The sequence below is a fragment of the Bos javanicus genome, chromosome 6 (genome assembly GCF_032452875.1).
Source record: "Bos javanicus breed banteng chromosome 6, ARS-OSU_banteng_1.0, whole genome shotgun sequence".
Taxonomy (NCBI): Eukaryota; Metazoa; Chordata; class Mammalia; order Artiodactyla; family Bovidae; genus Bos; species Bos javanicus.
This window is the reverse complement of record NC_083873.1, coordinates 66,792,186-66,813,044: the sequence shown is the minus strand read 5'-3', so window position 1 is coordinate 66,813,044 and position 20,859 is coordinate 66,792,186. Positions and strand designations below refer to the sequence as shown.

The 20,859-nt window shown below is 39.2% G+C and overlaps 1 protein-coding gene across 3 annotated transcripts in view; it reads left to right on the top strand.

The window, feature by feature from the left end:
- Positions 1 to 20,859, top strand: part of CORIN (corin, serine peptidase) — a 300,354-nt gene that overhangs the window by 52,668 nt on the left and 226,827 nt on the right. For all 3 annotated transcript variants that reach the window (XM_061420084.1, XM_061420083.1, XM_061420082.1), the window contains exon 3: positions 11,250 to 11,450. In XM_061420084.1, coding sequence (XP_061276068.1) covers positions 11,250 to 11,450 — 201 coding nt within the window. The remainder of the gene's footprint in view (positions 1 to 11,249; positions 11,451 to 20,859) is intronic.

The following is a 20,859-nucleotide window of genomic DNA, read 5'->3' as shown; positions in this document are numbered from 1 at the left end:
ATACATCTGTCATTTGGAATGCTCTCATTGTCATAACCAGAGAAGGCAATGGCACCCCACTCCAGTACTCTTGCCTGGAAAATCCCATGGATGGAGGAGGCTGGTAGGCTCCAGTCCATGGGGTCGCTAAGAGTTGGGCACAACTGAGCGACTTCACTTTCACTTTTCACTTTCATGCATTGGAGAAGGAAATGGCAACCCACTCCATTGTTCTTGCCTGGAGAATCCCATGGATGGGGGAGCCTGGTGGGCTGGTGTCTGTGGTGTCGCACAGAGTTGGACACGACTGAAGCCACTTAGCAGCAGCAGCAGCAGCAGCAGCAGCAGCAGCAGCAGTATGAAATTAGGAAACTGACCAATTTGAAACCATTTCTTAGTACTATTTTGGCTGTTATGTAGGTAACTTTTAGAAAGTGGGTGTTTTCTGGCACTGTCTTCAAAAGCATTCTTTTCATATGTTCTGAACCAGATGATTTCATGTAGATACATTAAGTAATCTCTGCCCAGATAAACATTTCCTGTTTTATAACTGAGATATTTACTGTTGTAGTGAGCAATAAAATCATCTTATATCTCTGTTTAAAAAAACCTCACTAGATTCTGCTTACTTTTAAGAATGTTCTGTTTGATTTGAGTTTATAATTTGTGCTCTTTCAAAGTTTTGCAGTTATTTCTGGGTCTCTAAGAGATGCTGGAATGCCGTGTACAAATAGCAGGAGCTTTGGCTTCAAAAGGTGAAGAGATGATAGTGAGAGGATTATTGACTAGGAAAAGATAGTAAAAGCCTTGTGCTTACAAACACAGATGCATTGTGCCTCTCTAATTTTGTCTGTTTGGGCTTCTGGCATGCATAAAGTCAAGATGGCAAAGAGATTTCTGAAGATAAGAGAGTTAGACTTTCTGAATAATTATTTCTGCAGCAGGCTATGGAAAAGAGCAATAGCAAATTGTTTCTCTCCTCAACCCTTAAACTGAAGTTGGAGCTACAAAGGTTTTGTTCAGTTTAATTTATTCTAGTTTGGACTGGAAAAGGTCAGTTTTCATTCCAATCCCAAAGAAAGGCAATGCCAAAGAATGCTCAAACTACCACACAATTGCACTCATCTCACACGCTAGTAAAGTAATGCTCAAAATTCTCCAAGCCAGGCTTCAACAATACGTAAACTGTGAACTTCCAGATGTTCAAGCTGGTTTTAGAAAAGGCAGAGGAACCAGAGATCAAATGGCCAACATCCGCTGGATCATGGAAAAAGAAAGAGAGTTCCAAAATACATCTATTTCTGCTTTATTGACTATGCCAAAGCCTTTGATTGTGTGGATCACAATAAACTGTGGAAAATTCTGGAAGAGATGGGAATACAAAACCACCTGACCTGCCTCTTGAGAAACCTGTATGCAGGTCAGGATGCAACAGTTAGAACTGGACGTGGAACAACAGAGTGGTTCCAAATAGGAAAAGGAGTACGTCAAGGCTGTATATTGTCACCCTGCTTATTTAACTTATATGCAGAGTACATCATGAGAAACACTGGGCTGGATGAAGCACAAACTGGAATCAAGATTGCTGGGAGAAATATCAATAACCTCAGATATGCAAATGACACCACACTTATGGCAGAAAGTGAAGAGGAACTAAAAAGCCTCTTGATAAAAGTGAAAGAGGAGAGTGAAAAAGTTGGCTTAAAGCTCAACATTCAGACAACTAAGATCATGGCATCCGGTCCCATCACTTCATGGCCAGTAGATAGGTAAACAATGGAAACAGTGGCTGAGTTTATTTTCTTGGGCTCCAAAATCACTGCAGATGGTGACTACAGCCATGAAATTAAAAGATGCTTGCTCCTTGGAAGAAAAGCTATGAACAAACCTAGACAGCATATTAAAAAGCTGAGACGTTACTTTGCCAACAAAGTTCTGTTTAATCAAAGCTATGGTTTTTCCAGTAGTCATGTATAGATGTGAGAGTTGGACCAAAAAGAAGGATGAGTGCCAAAGAATGATGCTTTTGAGCTGTGGTGTTGGAGAAGACTCTTGAGAGTCCCTTGGACTGCAAGGAGATCCAACCAGTCCATCCTAAAGGAAATCTATCCTGAATATTCATTGGAAGGACTGATGCTGAAGCTGAAACTCCAATACTTTGGTCACCTGATGCAAAGAGTCAATGGATTAGAAAAGACCCTGATGCTGGGAAAAATTGACAGCAGGAGGAGAAGGGGACGACAGAGAATGAGATAGTTGGATGGCATTACTGACTCAATGGACATGAGTTTGAGCAAGCTCTGGGAGATGGTGATGGACAGGGAAGCCTGGTGTGCTGCAGTCCATGGGGTGGCAAAGAGTCAGACATGACTGTGTGACTGAACAACACTCAAAAATTGGCCAAAATTGTTCTTATCTCATTTTAACTCTATAAGAACTGAAGTCTGTGTATTATGGCCATCATTTTAGTAATCTCATATTCCATAACCCCATAACCCTATAAGCAAGCCATTGCCATAGTATAGTTTAATTGCCAATAAAGTAACTAGGAAGAAATAAAGTTGGTAGACTGTTGGATTTGTGATATGATGCCAAGTTTCACTTGACTCTTCTGCTTATGCCTGAGAGCTACTTTCATTCCTCGTATAAGAGCTTGAACTGGCAGTGGGCTGTGCTGCCATCACATGACCGCAGGAGTCAGCCTGTGCCATGAGATGCTTTATCAGAGCTTGAACCAATGCCTAACAAATTATTTATAAATCATATAGCAACATATCACATATGCAACACTTTAAGTAAAATTATATTGACATGTTGAGTGACATTGAACAAGCATAAAATTGTAGGTATAATCTGATACCATTCATTCCTTGAACAGGCATTTATTGAGTGACTGTTAAGTGCAAAGCAGGCTTCCCCGGTGACTCAGCCAGTAAAAAATCCTCCTGCTGTGTGGGTGACGTGGGTTCGATCCCTGGTTTGGGGAGATCCTCTGGAGAAGGGTGCCCACTCCAATATTCTGGCCTGGAGAATTCCATGGACTGAATAGTCCACGGGGTTGCAAAGAGTTGGACACGGCTGAGCAACGTTCACTTTTGCTAAATGCAAAGTGATAACCTATGGGTCTTGGGCACAGCCCTAAATCAAGCTTCCTCCATGGGGCTCCCAGTTCAGTGAGGGAGGGGCACATAGAAAATGATCACATAATTGATTAATTATCACAGAGGTAGCTCCTATGTGGGAAGAGACAGTTTCTTTGAGACAGGGTATGAACCCAGCCTGAGAAGCCTTCGTTGATGGGGGAGCGCTTTACCCATGACCTCAACCATGGGGATATTGGAGTAGGGGAGTGGAATAATTGATCTGGTTGGGGCTGTTAAAAAGTCCCTTTAACACTTGTCTGGAGAAAGGGTTGAAGTGGGTAGAGTATGTGACAGGGAGAAGAAATACAGTTATTGCAAGAGTCCTGCAAATGTGGTGCTTTAGAATATGATCTACACTGATTTTTGCAAAATTTATTCATCTCAATTTATTTCACTAAAATTAAAGTCCAAAAAAAAATCTCTTTAAAATGCTCTTAACTTTTTCTTGCTAATAGCTGAAGACTTGGTTTCAAAGTTTTATCCATTCATCCACATCTAAAACAAACTGTTCCAGCCTTACGCTTATGAAGAATAGCCTAAGGTTACCATCCTAGTTTTCTCAAAACTACAAAAAACCTATGTGGGGCCTATTAATTTTTTAATTTTTGTCACTCAGTGAAGAAGAAAGAAATTATCATGGAAGTATAGGAAATATAAGTAGTCTGTTTTTCTTGAATTCAAGTGACTTTCCTCTTCAAAACTTCTAGATGAGCTAGAGATCATTGGATTTAAATATAGCTTTTCTCTTACCAAATTTCTTAGCAGCTGTGGCTTTTATAAGAATTTGGAATGATGAGAATCTGAACTTCGTAACGTACAATGTTGGGTTTTGAATATCATTTTAAAAGGGCAAACCTCTCAGATCCTTAGTTTTTTTTCCACCAGAACCTTAAGATTTTTCTATGCAGTTCTCAAACTTGAGAATATTTTTTCTTTAATTCCTCGGGTCTGAGGTTATGCATAATGTGTGATGTTTTGGAAAAGGCCGTCTAAAGTCTTGTATTCAAAGTGTAGTCAGTGGACCAGCAGCATCAGCATCACTTGGGAGTTTGTATGAAATGCAAAATCTGGAATCCTGGGCCCCTCTCCAGACCTGCCAAATCTACTTTCAAACAAGCTTCCTAGGTCATTTCTGTGCTTCATCCAGTCCTTAATCCACTGTAATCTGATCTTTTCTTCTTTCTCTTCTTTTCATACTACTATATCTGTTCTGCCCCAGGGCCCCAATGTCCTTTCATTGAAGAGCAGCATTTGGAACCTGTGTGTGTTTGAACAAGATTTTGGAGAGCCTCTGCTTTCCCTCTGTGTTTGTTTATATTTGGTCACAATGAGCATGCTCAGCTTTGACTACTCCTTTCTTCTTGAAATGCTCTTCTGCTTTGCCTGGATATTATCATTTCTAATTTTCGTTCTATTTCTGTCTGGTCTTTCTCTGTGTCCTTAAGCTCGTCTTTCTCTATGTGCTAAGTCGCTTCAGTCATGTCCAAATCTTTGCGACCTGTAGCCCACCAGGCTCCTCTGTCAGTAGGATGCTCCAGGCAAGAATACTGGGTTATTCCCAACCTAGGGATCGAACCCTCATCTCTTATGTCTCCTGCATTGGCAGAAGGGTTCTTTACCACTAGCACCACCTTTCTGTACCTAGCCAGTAAATTTGGGAGTGTCTACCTTAGCTCTCTTCTCACTAGTATGGGTGCTAACCCATACTTCTCTAGACAGTATTGTGCTCTCCCATGACTTCTTTCATCATTCATGCATTCAGCAAGTGTTTATTGAGGCCTACACTGGTGCCAAGCATTCTACTGTGTGCTTGAAATGCAGTCATGAATACTATACCTTCTTAACTTGGAAGAGGCAGACAAGAAACAGCCAATTTCACTTGAGTGTGTTAGTGATATAGGCAGTGTGATCAGGGAACACAAAGAAGATGCACACTTGTGGGGAAGTCTGGTAAGACCTTCTGGAAGAAATGTTTAGATTGCTTTGGATTTAGATTTCTTTCCCCTTGTGTGTTTCATCGCATTTTATACTCAATGTATTCATAATAATTACAATAACAAAAGGAAACTTCTAAAATGTCTATTTTTCATTCTCTATTATCTATTGTATCAGTCAGGGCAGGCTATGCTATGCTGTGTAACAAAAATAATCATAATATATTAGTGGTTTAACAACACTGAAAGTAAGTTTCTCATTTGCAGCACGTGCTTTACAAGATGGCAGGGGGGCTGTGCTCATTCAGGTCACTCAGGGACTAAATTGATGGACTAGCCATCATCTTGAACCTTGTGGTTATTGTGTCAGAGAGAAAGAAAAAGAGCCCTAGAGGTTCTTTTTTAAAAGTATGTAATGTGGCATCATTAACTAAATCACAATGCAGTACATTAAACCCCCAGAATATACTCATCTTATAACTGGAAGTCTGTACACTTTGATCAGCGTCAAAGATGTCAAGAGACAGAGAATGAGGGCAGAGAATGTAAACCAGCATGTGTCCTAGTAGAATGGGAGAGAGTTGGAAATATTTGATGAATAACTCAAATGACAGTCATCCCACCTCGGTAAATATCTTTACCCATAACTCAAACTGGAAACATTTAAGGGACCTCTGATACTTTTTGTTAAGTTCTTATAATTATGCCTCTGAAAGTTCTCTCTCAAATGTTCCCCTTGCTCTCACTGCTTTTGCCTTGGCTCAGTCCATCTTTTTTCCCTTGGACTATTGCAGTAGCCTTCTAACTGTCTGCTAGACTTAGCCCCTTTCAAGCATCACTGTTGTCTGAGTGGTCATTTTAACATTCTACCCCATTTAAGACCCTTCAGAAGTTCTCTATCATGACAAGATAACTCCAAAGCTTTAACAGGAATACCCTTCACAGTCTGGCTCCACTTCCTTTGCTCTTGTCAGCTCCCTGTGTGCTAGCCGTGTTTAGTTACTTGCTGCTCAGCTTTTGCATATCCCCTTGCTCTATCTAAAAAGTTCTCTATTCCTTAATGCAGGAAATTGTTTCCCCATAAATGCTTGGCTCAAACCTAGAAAATACCCTAATTATCTTTTAAGATTCACATGGAGGATCATTATCCCCTAAGAAATCTTTCCTAATTTTCTCTAATGGAATCTCAGCTTCTTCTCTAATGGAATCTCAGCTTCTTCTCTAATTTTTGTCAACAGATTGTCATATGCATATCATTCTCAAAGCATTTGTTTCATGGTCTGTATTTTTACATACATACATGTCTCTCTCAGCTAATCTGTAAACATCTTGATGAAAACCTCTAACTCAATTTTGTGACTTGCTCTCAGCAGAGAGTAAATACATCGCTCCTAGAACATAGAAGATGCATGCTTGTACTCAGTCCTTAGGTCCTGTCTGACTCCTAGAGACCCCGTGGACTGTAGCCCACCAGGCTCCTCTGTCTATAGGATTTCCCAGGCAAGAATACTAGAGTGGGTTGTCTCCTCCTCCAGGGGATCTTCCCAATCCAGGGATCAAGCCTGCATCTCCTGCATTGGCAGGCAGATTCTTTACTGCTGAGCCATAAAGATATTACCACATGACTAGAAATGTTAAAGCTGAAGCTCTAATACTTTGACCACTTGATATGAAGAGCTGGGTCTTTGGAAAAGACCCTGATGCTGGGAAAGATTGAAGGCAGGAGGAGAAAGGGACAGCAGAGGATGAGACGGTTGGATGGCATCACCAACACAATGGAGATGAGTTTGAGAAAACTCGGGGAGATGATAGACAGGGAAGCCTGGCATGCTGCAGTCCATGGGGTCACAAAGAGTTGGACATGACTGGGTGACTGAACAATAAGAGATATAAGGATAAGGAGTTTATTTCAAACTCATAGGAAGATAAATTTCTTACATGCTTATGATGGATGAGTTTTTTAACTTGTATACCTTGTCCAAAGTGAAAAGCATGTGTGACTCTCTGAGTATGGGTATATATCTTATCCCAACTCAATTCTTGGGCTAAGTTAATGTAAGCTTCAGTTTTCTTCTCTCTGAAACTTCATCAAGAAGGGTTAATTATAGCATCTGTATCATAGGATTGTTGGAAGTCTAACTAGTAAAGATACTTAGTCTAGTGCCTGTATTAGTTTTGTATTGCTGCTGTAATATTAATGTTGTAATGAAGCTTAAAATAACACAAATGTAGTAGCTTAGAGTTATAGAGGTCAGAAGTATAAAATAGGCCTCATGGGATTAAAATTAAGGTGTTGGTAGGTGACTCTGGGGACCAGTCTGTTTTCTGCCTTTTCCAGCTTCTAGCGTCTTCCTACATTCCTTGGTTTGTGGCCCCCTTGCCATCTTCAAAATGAGCAATGGCTCATTGAGTCTTTATCACATTGTTATAGCTCTGACATGCGCTTTCTTACCTTCTTCTGTTTATAAGGACCCAGTGAGTACCTTGGGTTCACCTAGATAGTCTAGGATGATTTCTCCATCTCAGACTCCATAACTTACATTTGCAACCCCTTTTGCCATGTAAGGAGTGTGAAGTAACCTATGCCCAGGCTCTGAGACTTGGGATGTGGACATCTCTGGGGGAGCATCATTTTGGCTGCCAGTGCTCAGTCTGCTAGATGTATTGATAAGTGATCAGTAACGCTTGGTTTTTATTATTGGAATTGCAGACCATTTCTTAAACATTGTGCTTCCCAGGTGGCTTAGTGGTAAAGAATCCACTGTCAGTGCAGGAAATGCAGGTTTGATCCCTGAGTCCTAAAGATCCCCTGGAGGAGGAAATGGCAACCCACTCCCCTATTCTTGCCATGGACAGAGGAGTATGGCAGGCTATAGTCCATGGGGGTTGCAAAGATTCGGACATGACTGAGCATCTGAATGCTCCTAAACATTGTTAAATAGAACTGTGTTATAGCTGAAACACTTTTGGAACATACAACCCTGATACAGTGTGGCCTTCTATTAATAACTTAGCATGAAAGGGCCACAGTTATTTTATTCTAAAATAGGGTTAAGTGATTAACTTTTGAAAATTTCCTTAGTCATTTTATTATGCTGGGATACATTTAGAGCAAAAGGAAATTGGCATTTATTTATAAGTACCTTATAGCCCTAAGGGGGCTTCCCTAATTTGTCAGTTGGTAAGGAATCCGCCTGCAATGCAGGAGTCTCTGATTCGATTCCTGGGTTGGGAAGATCTGCTGGAGAAGGGATAGGCTAGCCACTCCAGTATGCTTGGGATTCCCTTGTGGCTCAGTTGGTAAAGAATCTGCCTGCAATGTAAGAGACCTGGGTTTGATCCCTAGGTTGGGAAGATCCCCTAAAGGCAAGGCTTACCCACTCCAGTATCCTGGCCTAGAGAATTGCATGGACTGTATAGTCCATGGAGTCGCAAAGAGCTGGACTCGACTGAGCAACTTTCGTTTAAAGCCCTAAAAAAGACTATTTTACTTCTATTACTATTACTGTGCAGTAATGACTAACAGTTACTGAGAACTTACTATGTGCCAGGAACTGTTCCAAGTGTTTATGTGTGTATTGACGAATACAGCCCACTGAGGAGAGATGCTTTTACTTTCCTTATTTTGCGTCAGTTGAGACTTTGCCCAGAGTTTCAGGGCTGGTGTGTACTAGCGATGGGATTTAAACTCAGGTGGTCAGGCTTTAGAACCCATACTTTTAACCACAGCACTATAAAAATAGGAATGTGGAGAAGGATGTGGCAACACTCGAAGAATGAACACTCTACTCTGGGCTAATAACTCATAGCATTTTTATAGCTCATCATGGTGTAGCTTGAGAGTGTTTAGTTTTATGAATTCTATTTTTTGTGCTTTGAAAAAAAATGCATAATAGAGGGCCAACTGTGAGTTGAGAGTCAGTTTCCAGAGATGCTTGAAAATATTGTCTAGTGAGTTCAGGCTTTTAAAAACAGGTCCTTTAAGTTTGTTGTCTCTGTCTGTTGTCTTTCTCTTAAAAAATATAGTTTAAGGACATTAGCTGCAGCAACTATCATATGTCATGTGTTATCTTTTTTTTCTGTCAACTTGCTTTGATGTGGAGAGTTTAAGAGCCAGGAATCTGCCTTTTTTTTTTCTTTAGAAAGTTGTTATTCAAGTCGTGTTTCCTGAAAAAGTCAGTGTTTGCTGCTGCTGCTGCTGCTAAGTCACTTCAGTCGTGTCCGACTCTGTGCGACCCCATAGACGGCAGCCCACCAGGCTCCCCCGTCCCTGGGATTCTCCAGGCAAGAACACTGGAGTGGGTTGCCATTTCCTTCTCCAATGCATGAAAGTGAAAAGTGAAAGTGAAGTCGCTTAGTCGTGTCTGACTCTTAGCGACCCCATGGACTACAGCCTTCCAGGCTCCTCCGTCCATGGGATTTTCCAGGCAAGAGTACTGGAGTGGGGTACCATTGTCTTCTCCAAGTCAGTGTTTACAGAATATTTTAGAGTAAACATGTTATTAACACTGTCAATACTGTGGCTAGGTGAAAAACTTAAAGATGATTAATAAGGCCAGTCATTACAAACAAAATGGTAAGAACAACTGTTGAAGTATTTTGCATGATAAGGAACCCGATTTAAGTGCATCACACAAGGATATGACTGAGGAACTGGCATGTGTTCAAAGTATGTTAACGAAGATGGATACTGATCATAGGGTTAGTGCGATAAGTAAATTGACTTTACAGACCTTATATATTCATCACAGCCACATTAGTGGAAATGACATGTCATGTGCAAGAACATCTCTTTATGCCAAAATTAGCAAAGAACAGAGCAAATTAGTAAATTAAAAATAAAATTGTATCTAATTAATTAGTAATTTTTTGCATGAATGTAATACGTATTTTATAGTGATCAAGTCTATTGTATACATTTTTATGATAAATTCTAAATCACTTTGAAAATCAGAATCAATTAAATGAAGTCTTCTCTTTCACCTACTGCATTTAATATTTACTCGTAATCACAGACAGTTTGGGGAGCGTTACCTGCACCACATGGTCATGCTTTAGCTTTTATACTCCACTGTTTTATTTAGAGTCCTTTGGCAGATGAAACTGTTGACCTTAGTTAGCTAGAAAACAGCTGCTTTTCTATTTTGATTTGTAGTTAATGTTTTCCAAGTGTCAAGCACATGTAGAGAAATTTTTTCCATAGACTGATATTAAACATTTTATTTATATTTCTTTTATTTTTAATGGTCCATGAGCTGTTTAGAAAAGTGAGAGCCAGTTAGAGCATTCACTGTAAATGCTTTTAGGGGAAAAAAAAAAAAAAAAACTCCCTTGGGTATTTGTATAATGGATCAATATCATATTCATTTATTTTAGTGGTATACTCAATCAGAGAGCTGTATTCTGGAAACACTCTGTTGTCTATTTTGACTACGTTAAAAATACATGATCTCTTTCAAAGTTTTCAGATTCTCTGCCTAAAGCCAATGCTAAAGGATTCCCAACAATCTTAGGTTGGGCTCTTTGTTTTGTTCATGAGTAAATACCTTGAGAAAGTGACCAGTTGATAATCTTATTTTAATGCCTGTTTCTTATCATCATGTTTTGTAGTTTCTGGTCAAAGACAAAGATGAGTTAGTTTCTTTTAGTTTTGTTGGAATTGCAGTTATTTTTTGGATTTCAGTAAGTCTTGGTAAATGGTGAGCCCTCTTATTTTCACTATCTACTGAGTGTAGTTCATGGAAAGCTAGTGTCAAACGTGGAGAAATAGAAGGCTGGAGGTATGCTGGCGCTCTTGTCCTCTGTGGCAGGTAGAGATGGAGAGCTGTGTCCTGGGTACAAAGTAGCATAAAATGATGTGTGAAATTTAAACACCGTGATAGCAGGAAGGAAACACTAAGATTCCCCATGTTTTATTTGTGGCGAGTCTCAGGTGAGATGGGCACTAGGAAACCTGGGTGGAGACTCTAGTTTCTAAACCTTTAGCTCTTGAGAAGCGATAGTCTCCTCACAGGGTTATGTGATTTATGGTAGAAGAGATTATGCTTGTTCCAATGATGTGGGTGGATTTGCTGGCCATCATCTTTCTCTTTGCTTGCCCAAGAGGGCAGCTCTAGAGTTTTCCTAATATGTTTTTTTTTTTTTAATAAATACCTCTAATAATGTCTTAAAATATCTTTTTTTGATCTTTCAGGAACATTAAAAAAGGCCTATTTTAAATCAAATGGGAGTGAACCTTTGGTCACTGATAGTAAAGTCCACGTGTCTGATGTTATTCTTAATACAACTTATAACGACGAGAGCACTGTGACATCTGCTGCCCATCCCACCCAACACATTCCAGCCTGGACTATGGATGCTTCTCTCTCAGCAGACCAGAATCACAGGAACACAAGTAAGTCTGAAGATGTTGAATGCCTGGGCCCTTTAACATCTGTGGAATCCACAGGTAGATTTTTGAAGCATGGCGACTGATGCTGTTAATTCACAATCCCTTACTAGTCACACAGCAAAAGCTCTGTTCCCTTATCTGGCAAGCATAGCTGAGTGTCCTCTTTCTAAACATGAAATACCATCAGTTCAGCCATCCAGATAAGGGGACAGAAGTAAGAAATAAAAATGTACCAGTGCCATTCAATGCTTTTGAAGCATAAAAATCTATGCTGCTTGCATTAGTATAATGGTGTTGATTTTCTCACCTCTGAATGCTTGTGCCTCTGCTTTAAAGTTTTAGGTTACTTATTTTGAGATGGTTAAGTTAATAAGTAAATTAAGTTACTTATTTTGTTATTGGTACCTTGTAGCAGGTAGCCCAATTCTATGGTTCTAGGTATTTTCACTGTCAGCACCTTTGCCTTAGACATCTTTGCTACAAACATTTCTGCCTCCTAATTAATTGGTTATAAGTTAATTTTGTCATAAAAGATAAAACAATGAAAAATAAAGGACATTTAAAAAGATTTAATAAAACAAATTAACATAATTTTAAAAATTTCATGGCTAAATAAAAAAATTTTGAATACGTTTGAAATATGTGTAGATTCATGGTGACACAGCACAAATAACTGATTTTGTGAGTTGTACCTGGTCTTCAAAGTCTTCTGTTTATAGTATTTTTATATACTTATTTTTTTTTTGGCATGATCATTTCTCTTCACTTGGCATTGGGCTTTTCCTTTTTTGCTAAAATTTGTCCCTTTGTTAAGAGAGGCATCAGTCTCCAAATCCTAGGATGTATATTTGTAACTGAGTCCTGTATTGCATTGTGAAAGTCTTCTACAGTGTTGTATGTTCTTGGCATAGTGTCACATGTTTGTTGATAGACTTTCTGAAGTTCTATGGAAAATGTGGGTTCAACTCTGCGCCACTGAGGTCCTCAGCCTCCTCTCCTCCAGTGTAGTGTGTTTCAAAATAAGAAACCATCTTGAAGCAAATCATTGTCATCTCTCAGCTCAGTAAAGCTATCAATATCATCTCTAGCTGAAAGAAATGCTAACACATTTCACTTCGTTGAAAGCATATTGTCAGGCCCCGAATTGTCAACCATTTGTTTATCTTTCATTGCAAAACTGGCATACAGTCAGTCAGTTACATGTGAAAATGTCTGCGACAGAGATGCTTATAGTGAGAATACCAGGCACACGGTTCTGTAATTGAATGCCGAGGAATTTGAGGCTTATCCCCTCATTCGTTTTCCAGGTGTCTATATGTTCTTTCTTGTTTCCCTGTTTTCTCAGCTGTGACATTTATTTTACTTATTGACTGACGAATAATCATACCTTGAGGAAAATGGCATGTGCAAAACTTCTATTTGAGGACAGACGGAGGTATTTGTCAGTTATTCCAGAAAAAGAGCTGGGAGGGAGAGAGGGAAGACAGAAAGTGTGGAGTTGGGTCTGAGATGGTGGCAGGTGATATGCTCTGGAATGTAACTCTGTCCCTCTCTAGTTCTTTCAGGAAAGTTCCTAACCTTCTAGAATGCTAGTGGGAGTGGATTAGTATGGAAATGACCCAGTCAGTACTCATACATCATAATCAGAGCTCAGTCACTGGTAAAAGGTTTCTCTGCAATGGTCTTGATTTTTACTTTCTGCCTCCTAAAACAGTGTTGTGTGATTGACAAAACCCGTTCATCCCTGATCACGTTCCTGTTTGTTGCTACCTCTTTCATCAAAACCTCCAGGGGAGAATCACATCTTGGGTCTAGGAAAGAGTATTTACTTTCATTCTGAGCCAGGAAGGGAAGGATTAAGCTGACTGTTAAGCTATCACAGTATAAGTTTGCCAGCATCTGAAGAAAAGCAGGATTATTCTGTTTCTCTAACCCCAAAGAGTCAGAATGTTTGGATTCTACGGGGTACCAATAGATGTTAACTGTTTCCTATGCTTTGTGTTCAGCAGTGATTCCTACAGATTCATATTCATTACCTGACAGTAATACTGCAAACCCAAATTATGCCAGGTAAATTGTATTTTTCTTATGAGTTTAATTTTGAAATTTTTAATATTTTGGTCATGTCTTAAACACCTCATTATTCTTAGTACTGTGTTTTTCAACAGAAGGACAGAAGTAATTTAAGCAAAAATTCAGTCCAGTTAATGTGGTTACAATGATAGTAATTGGTATTTTGAAAGTTCCATCATTGTTAAGATTCAAATTGAGGTGACAAACATATCCTGAAGAGTAAAGAAACATATGGTCTTATCCTTGTCGCTCAGTTTGGAAGTTTGATGGGAGTCTGTTTGACTCATTTTCTCTTCCTATGGCTGGAACATTGCTTGAGAATATGAACATAATTTGACATGTAAAGGAAATCCAGGTGAAATTAAAATGCTTAATTGGAGAAAGGTCAAAACCTTTGAATATGTGTCATTCTGTGTTCTTAATGTATTTGACTGTTAGCCTTGAGCTGTACTGTCTGATAATAAAGACTCTCAATAGACTATCTATATTAACTAAAATTATTTACTGTAAGGGATTTGATAGTTTATCATGCATTTCAATAATATCACTAGCCTGTGAGTATCAAGCTTTGGACAGTTTTGGGGACATGTTTGAATATTTTCTCTGTGGTTCTTTTTTTAAAACATTTTATTGAAGTATAATTGATTCACAATGTGTTAATTTCTGCTGTACAGCAAAGTAATTCAGTTATACATATATATACATACTTTTCCATATTCTTTTCTATTATGGTTTACCATAAGGGTATTGAACATAGTTCCCTGTGCTATACAATAGGACCTTGTTTATCTCTCTGTGGCCCTTATAATTAATAAGGTATACAGGACAGATATATACACCGTTTTTCAAGGTATGAAATTGAGGCTTAGGGAAGTCAAGTTGATGTATCCAGTGTCACTTGTTTACAAGTCAGTAACCATGGAATTGGGATTCAGATCTTGGGGCTCCTGGACCGGTGTTCTTTCAGGAATATCATGCTTCCTTATTTAATTTCACTGCTTTCTTTGCAATAGCAGGAGCATTTCTGAGCAAATTTTAAGGTCTAGGAGAGTAGAGAAAGTAATCTGCTTTGTTTACTGCTTTATTGCCCATGCTCAATAAAATATCTTTTCAATGAATAAATAGATAAACTACAGTCACTTCAAAAATTTAATACCTGATTACTTTTATTGGTAATGCCTAATCACACTTTTGTATTTGGTATCTGTTTAGTCAATTTTACTTAAAGTATCATTTAATGCTGTGTATCTCTATTAACCGGAGAAGGCAATGGCACCCCACTCCAGCACTCTTGCCTGGAAAATCCCATGGATGGAGGAGCTTGGTGGGCTGCAGTCCATGGGGTCGCACAGAGTCGGACATGACTGAGCGACTTCCCTTTAACTTTTCACTTTCATGCATTGGAGAAGGAAATGGCAAGCCACTCCAGTGTTCTTGCCTGGAGAATCCCAGGGACGGGAGAGCCTGGTGGGCTGCCGTCTCTGGGGTCGCACAGAGTCGGACACGACTGAAGCGACTTAGCAGCAGCAGCAGCAGCATCTCTATTAACACATAGCAAAGAATTTCCTTTTATTCCTTTAAAAAATTATTCTCTAATTAAAAGTCCTTTTAAATTTCTGGCATATGTAAAAGCTATTTGAGTCTACTTCAGTCCAAAAATACAGTGGCTAGACATTCTGTCCTATCCAATATCCTGGGTAGAAAAACAAGGGGAGAACTCCTGAAAAAGTACCAGGAAATAGCCTTTCCTAAAGACATTTTGTTTTGGGGGTCCTTAATATTATACCAAAGCATAGAATACTGCAGTTTGTAAAATTTAACCAGAATACCTCCTATGTTACACTATGCGGCAGAGTTGGGCTTTGTAAATGTGAAATGGGCTTTGTGTGACATCTGTTACATTTGGAGTTTCATCAGTTGCATTTTGAAAATCAGTTGTAATATAGAAAGGTAAAAGGCCCACAGTTATCTTTCATGCTATATTTCAGCAAGGGATTTTTCTAGATTTTTATTTTCATCTTTTCTTCTTATATATTATAAATATTTAAGCAAGGATATATTGAGTTTTAAGGAAAGGGAAAACTCTTTTACCAACCAAGAGCATTTGGGTTAACAGTAATACGGCACAAATAAAATAACCTACAAGCTCTAATTAGGAATTAGTGACAAGAGTGGGCTAATGTGCTGAAAACATGTTTTGTTCTCTTAGTGTGCTTTTTGTTGTGTGTGCACTAAGTCACTTCAGTTGTGTCTGACTCTTTGCAATCCCATGGACTGTAGCCCCGCTAGGCTCCTCTGTCCATGCGATTCTCCAAGCAAAGATACTGGAGTGGGTTGCCGTTTCCTCCTCCAGGGGATCTTCCCAACCCAGAGATCGAACCTGTATCTCTTATGTCTCCCGCAGGCAGGTTCTTTACTGCTAGCACCACCAGGGAAGCCCACTCTTACCTGCTCCTAAATCTTCTATATCAGGTGAAAAATCATCATACTTCTCATTCACTTAGAAAAAATCTTTTTTGAGGTATAATTCACATACCATAAAATTTGACCTCTAATATATATAAATCAGGTTGTTTTTTTTTTTGCCATGTCAATTGGCTTGTGAGATCTTGGTTTTCCAATGAGGTATTGAATCTGGGCCATGGCAGTGAAAGTACTGAGTCCTAATCACTAGACTGCCAGAGAATTCCTAATAATTGCATATTTTAAAAATGTATTCACAGAATTGTGCAACTATCACCACCACCTAATTTTAGAATCTTTTCATCACTGCAAAAAGAGATGCTGTATCCATTATTGCCCATTTCTCTTCTCCTTCAGCCTGTGTCTGAAATTAATCTACTTTCTGTCTCTATAGATATGCCTGTTCTGAATATTTCATATAAAGGGCATCATGAAATAAATATGTGGCTTTTGTGACTGGTTTCTCATATTTTTCCTGAATTTGGGCACAGCGCTGGCCTTCTGGTTTCCCAGGGAATATGTTGGAGCTTTTCAAAGGCCCCTTCAAACATCTCATTCCCTAGTTTTTCCTTTGAAGTGTTTTGGTCAATCTGTATCCTTGCCGAAGGTAACTATGATGTTAAACAGTTACCATAGATTGTTTTCAACTAGTACCCTGAGGATAGAAATGTTTGTGAAGAGAAAGCTCTGAGTTAAATCAAGTAAAGACAAATGCTGAGCATGAATCCTTTTCAGGGAGCTTCTAGACAAGTTGAATGGTGACAGTTCTCTGGAGACAGCTTTTTGGGAAGCTTCATTCTTCCCGCTCCATTTCCTTCTAGTTTGCTGGTTTTCACAGTTACCAGGGTTGTGAAGCCATTGGTTTTCAAGGCTTCTGTGGACCTGAAATTATACTTGGATGACTCTGCATTAGGAAGCTATCCAAACGGGTAATATGGGGAGTTCAGTTCAGTTCAGTTCAGTCGCTCAGTCGTGTCCGACTCTTTGCGACCCCATGAATCCCAGCACGCCAGTCCTCCCTGTCCATCACCAACTCCCGGAGTTCACCCAGACTCATGTCCATCGAGTCAGTGATGCCATCCAGCCATCTCATCCTCTGTCATCCCCTTCTCATCTCATCCTCTGTCATCCCCTTCTCCCCCTCCCAGCATCAGAGTCTTTTCCAATGAGTCAACTCTTCACATGAGGTGGCCAAAGTACTGGAATTTCAGCTTTAGCATCATTCCTTCCAAAGAAATCCCAGGGCTGATCTCCTTCAGAATGGACTGGTTGGATCTCCTTGCAGTCCAAGGGACTCTCAAGAGTCTTCTCCAACACCACAGTTCAAAAGCATCAATTCTTCGGCGCTCAGCCTTCTTCACAGTCCAACTCTCACATCCGTACATGACCACAGGAAAAAACATAGCCTTGACTAGATGAACATTTGTTGGCAAAGTAATGTCTCTGCTTTTGAATATGCTATCTAGGTTGGTCATAACTTTCCTTCCAAGGAGTAAGCGTCTTTTAATTTCATGGCTGCAGTCACCATCTGCAGTGATTTTGGAGCCCCCCAAAATAAAGTCTGACACTGTTTCCACTGTTTCCTCATCTATTCCCATGAAGTGATGGGACCAGATGCCATGATCTTCGTTTTCTGAATGTTGAGCTTTAAGCCAACTTTTTCACTCTCCTCTTTCACTTTCATCAAGAGGCTTTTTAGTTCCTCTTCACTTTCTGCCATAAGGGTGGTGTCATCTGCATATCTGAGGTTATTGATATTTCTCCCGGCAATCTTGATTCCAACTTGTGTTTCTTCCAGTCCAGGCATTTCTCGTGATGTACTCTGCATATAAGTTAAAGGGGTCTAATTTAGACATCCGAAATCACATAAAGTTCCTTCTTTTCCCCTGACATTTTCTAATCCTGCCAGAGTGGAATCCTGGATGTCTTCTTTATATTCTTTCGGGGTCATTTTTGCTGTCCTTAGAGTCACGTACCCACCTCTGTAGATCACTGACTGTAGGTTATTGTGCAGTTTGGAGGGAGAATCTGTGCTTATATGTAAATGTGGATGTGTCAATGGCTTATCATTCTTCTGTTGTTTCTTGGACAGTATTTCTCTATCTGGAGCCTGAGGAACCTCACATGTTTTCTGGGGGATCAAAGAATTCTCTATAAGAATTTCTTAAATGTAGCCTTCTATTTCAATGATAAGTAGTTAATGTACACCTATTCTTGATAACCTGGATAACTGTCTTATAACAAGTACTGATTTGAAATTTTGGTGCCTATATTTGAGCTTCTATTTATGATAAAGTTGCTGCTAAGCTTTATTTCTTAGACATTTGTCCAGCCATTAAGAAAAGAACAGAGGCAAGTTTGAGAGTCTTCTCAATTGTGGAACTAAAGTATATACTGGCGTGTTGTACAAAGGATGCCTTTGTGGCAGTTAAAATAGAGGAAAACTGACTTACTCAGTGGGGATACATGGTAGCATAAGCTTCCTAAATACAGGAAAACTTGTGCTTTAGGAGTTAGCGCCATATTCATAGTATTTTATCAGAGCTGTTGCTGCTGCTGCTAAGTCGCTTCAGTCGTGTCTGACTGTGCGACCCCATAAGACGGCAGTCCACCAGAGTCCCCTGTCCCTGGGATTCTTCAGGCAAGAACACTGGAGTGGGTTGCCATTTCCTTCTCCAGTGCATGAAAGTGAAAAGTGAAAGTGAAGTCGCTCAGTTGTGTCTGACTCTTAGCGACCCCATGGACTAGAGCCCACCAGGCTTCTCCATCCATGGGATTCTCCAGGCAAGAGTACTGGAGTGGGGTGCCATTGCCTTCTCCTTTATCAGAGCACTGTTAACATTAATTTATTAATGTAATTAACTTAAATCTTACTAGTTTTGCAGTTTCATTTCTATTTAATTTATATATATTAACTTTATTTCATGTTAGATCTATAGGTATAAAGGGGTTTATATTTAATTTTTATGTATACCTGCATAACTTTCTCTCTGTGAAAAAGCCTGTACAATTCTTCAGCTTGTGAGATACTGCTCTAGGGTACCTGAATTCTTGCTATTTGTGACATATTCTCTGGAAAAGCAGTGATACTCTACAGCAGAGCTTCTTAACATTTTTGTGCCAGGGACTCCTTTGACAATCTGGTCGAGCTTATAGTTGCTTTCTCAGATAATTCTTTGATGCTTAAAGCATATCACACAGAATCATAAAGAAAAGCAATTTTATGAAAATCTAGTTATCAAAATATAAATATAAATTCATGATATAGTAATACATGAGTTTATTTTTTAACACATTAAATAATGATATCTAGCCTAGGTCAATAACTGTAATTTTATAACATGGATGAACATACATAATACTTTGAAATGTCTGTAATAAGTCTATGTTGATATGAAAACAGTTACGATGTCTAATTTGTTTTTCTGATTGTTGTCTACATTGATAATTTAAGTAAGCTAAATTTCATTTGAAGCTTATTGGGAATAGAGATAATATTTTTCTCCTGTCCAATTTCTTCATAGACAGCAATTTTCTTCTAACGAAATATAGTTGTTTTTTAATATTGTTTGAGACATTACTTTGCCAACAAATGTTCATCTAGTCAAGGCTATGGTTTTTCCTGTGGTCATGTACGGATGTGAGAGTTGGACTGTGAAGAAGGCTGAGTGCCGAAGAATTGATGCTTTTGAACTGTGGTGTTGGAGAAGACTCTTGAGAGTCCCTTGGACAGCAAGGAGATCCAACCAGTCCATTCTGAAGGAGATCAGCCCTGGGATTTCTTTGGAAGGAATGATGCTAAAGCTGAAATTCCAGTACTTTGGCCACCTCATGTGAAGAGTTGACTCATTGGAAAAGATTCTGATGCTGGGAGGGATTGGGGGCAGGAGGAGAAGGGGACGGCAGAGGATGAGATGTCTGGATGGCATCACCGACTCGATGGACATGAGTTTGAGTTAACTCCGGGAGTTGGTGATGGACAGGGAGGCCTGGTGTGCTGCGATTCGTGGGGTCGCAAAGAGTCAGACACGACTCAGCGACTGATCTGATCTGAAGGTGTACAGCGAAGTGATTCAGTTGTGTATATATATATGTATGTAAATATGTATATATTATTTTTGATCTTTTCTATTATAATTCATTATGTTATAGAATATAGTTGCCTGTGTTATTCAGTAAATCCTTCTTTATTTTATATATGGGAGTGTGCACCTGTTAATCCTATACTCCCAGTTTATCCCCCTACCCCTTCGGTAACCATATGCTTCTTTTCTATGTCTGTGGATCTGTTTCTGTTTTGTAAATAAGCTCATTTGTAATATTATTAGATTCTACATATAAGTGATATATAATATTATCTTTGTCTGACTTACTTTACTTAGTATGATAATCTCTTGGTCCATTCATGTTGCTTCAAATAACATTACTTCATTCTTCTTATGTCTGAATAATATTCCACTGTATGTATGTGTGTGTGTATGTATGTGTGTGTGTGTATATATATATATATATATATCACATCTTCTTTATCCATTCATCTGTCGATGTACACTTAGATTGCTTCCATGTCTTGGCTGTTGTAAATAATGCTGCTTTGAACATCGGGGTGCACATATATTTTTGTATTAGAGCTTTCATCTTTTCCAGATATATGCCTGGGAGGGGGATTGACAGCAAAAATTTTATGCGTGAAACCATTGATGTCTTTGGATTATAATTAAGAACATATGCTTTAGAGGAAATTAGTGTTTTTTTTTGTTTGTTTGTTTTTTTAGTATGAGAGAGTCTGAGATCTGCCTAAGCTACTTCATTAGGAATTTGCTACTTTCAAAATTTACTGTAGTCATGACCCTGGACCCCATCCCTTATGTGCTCT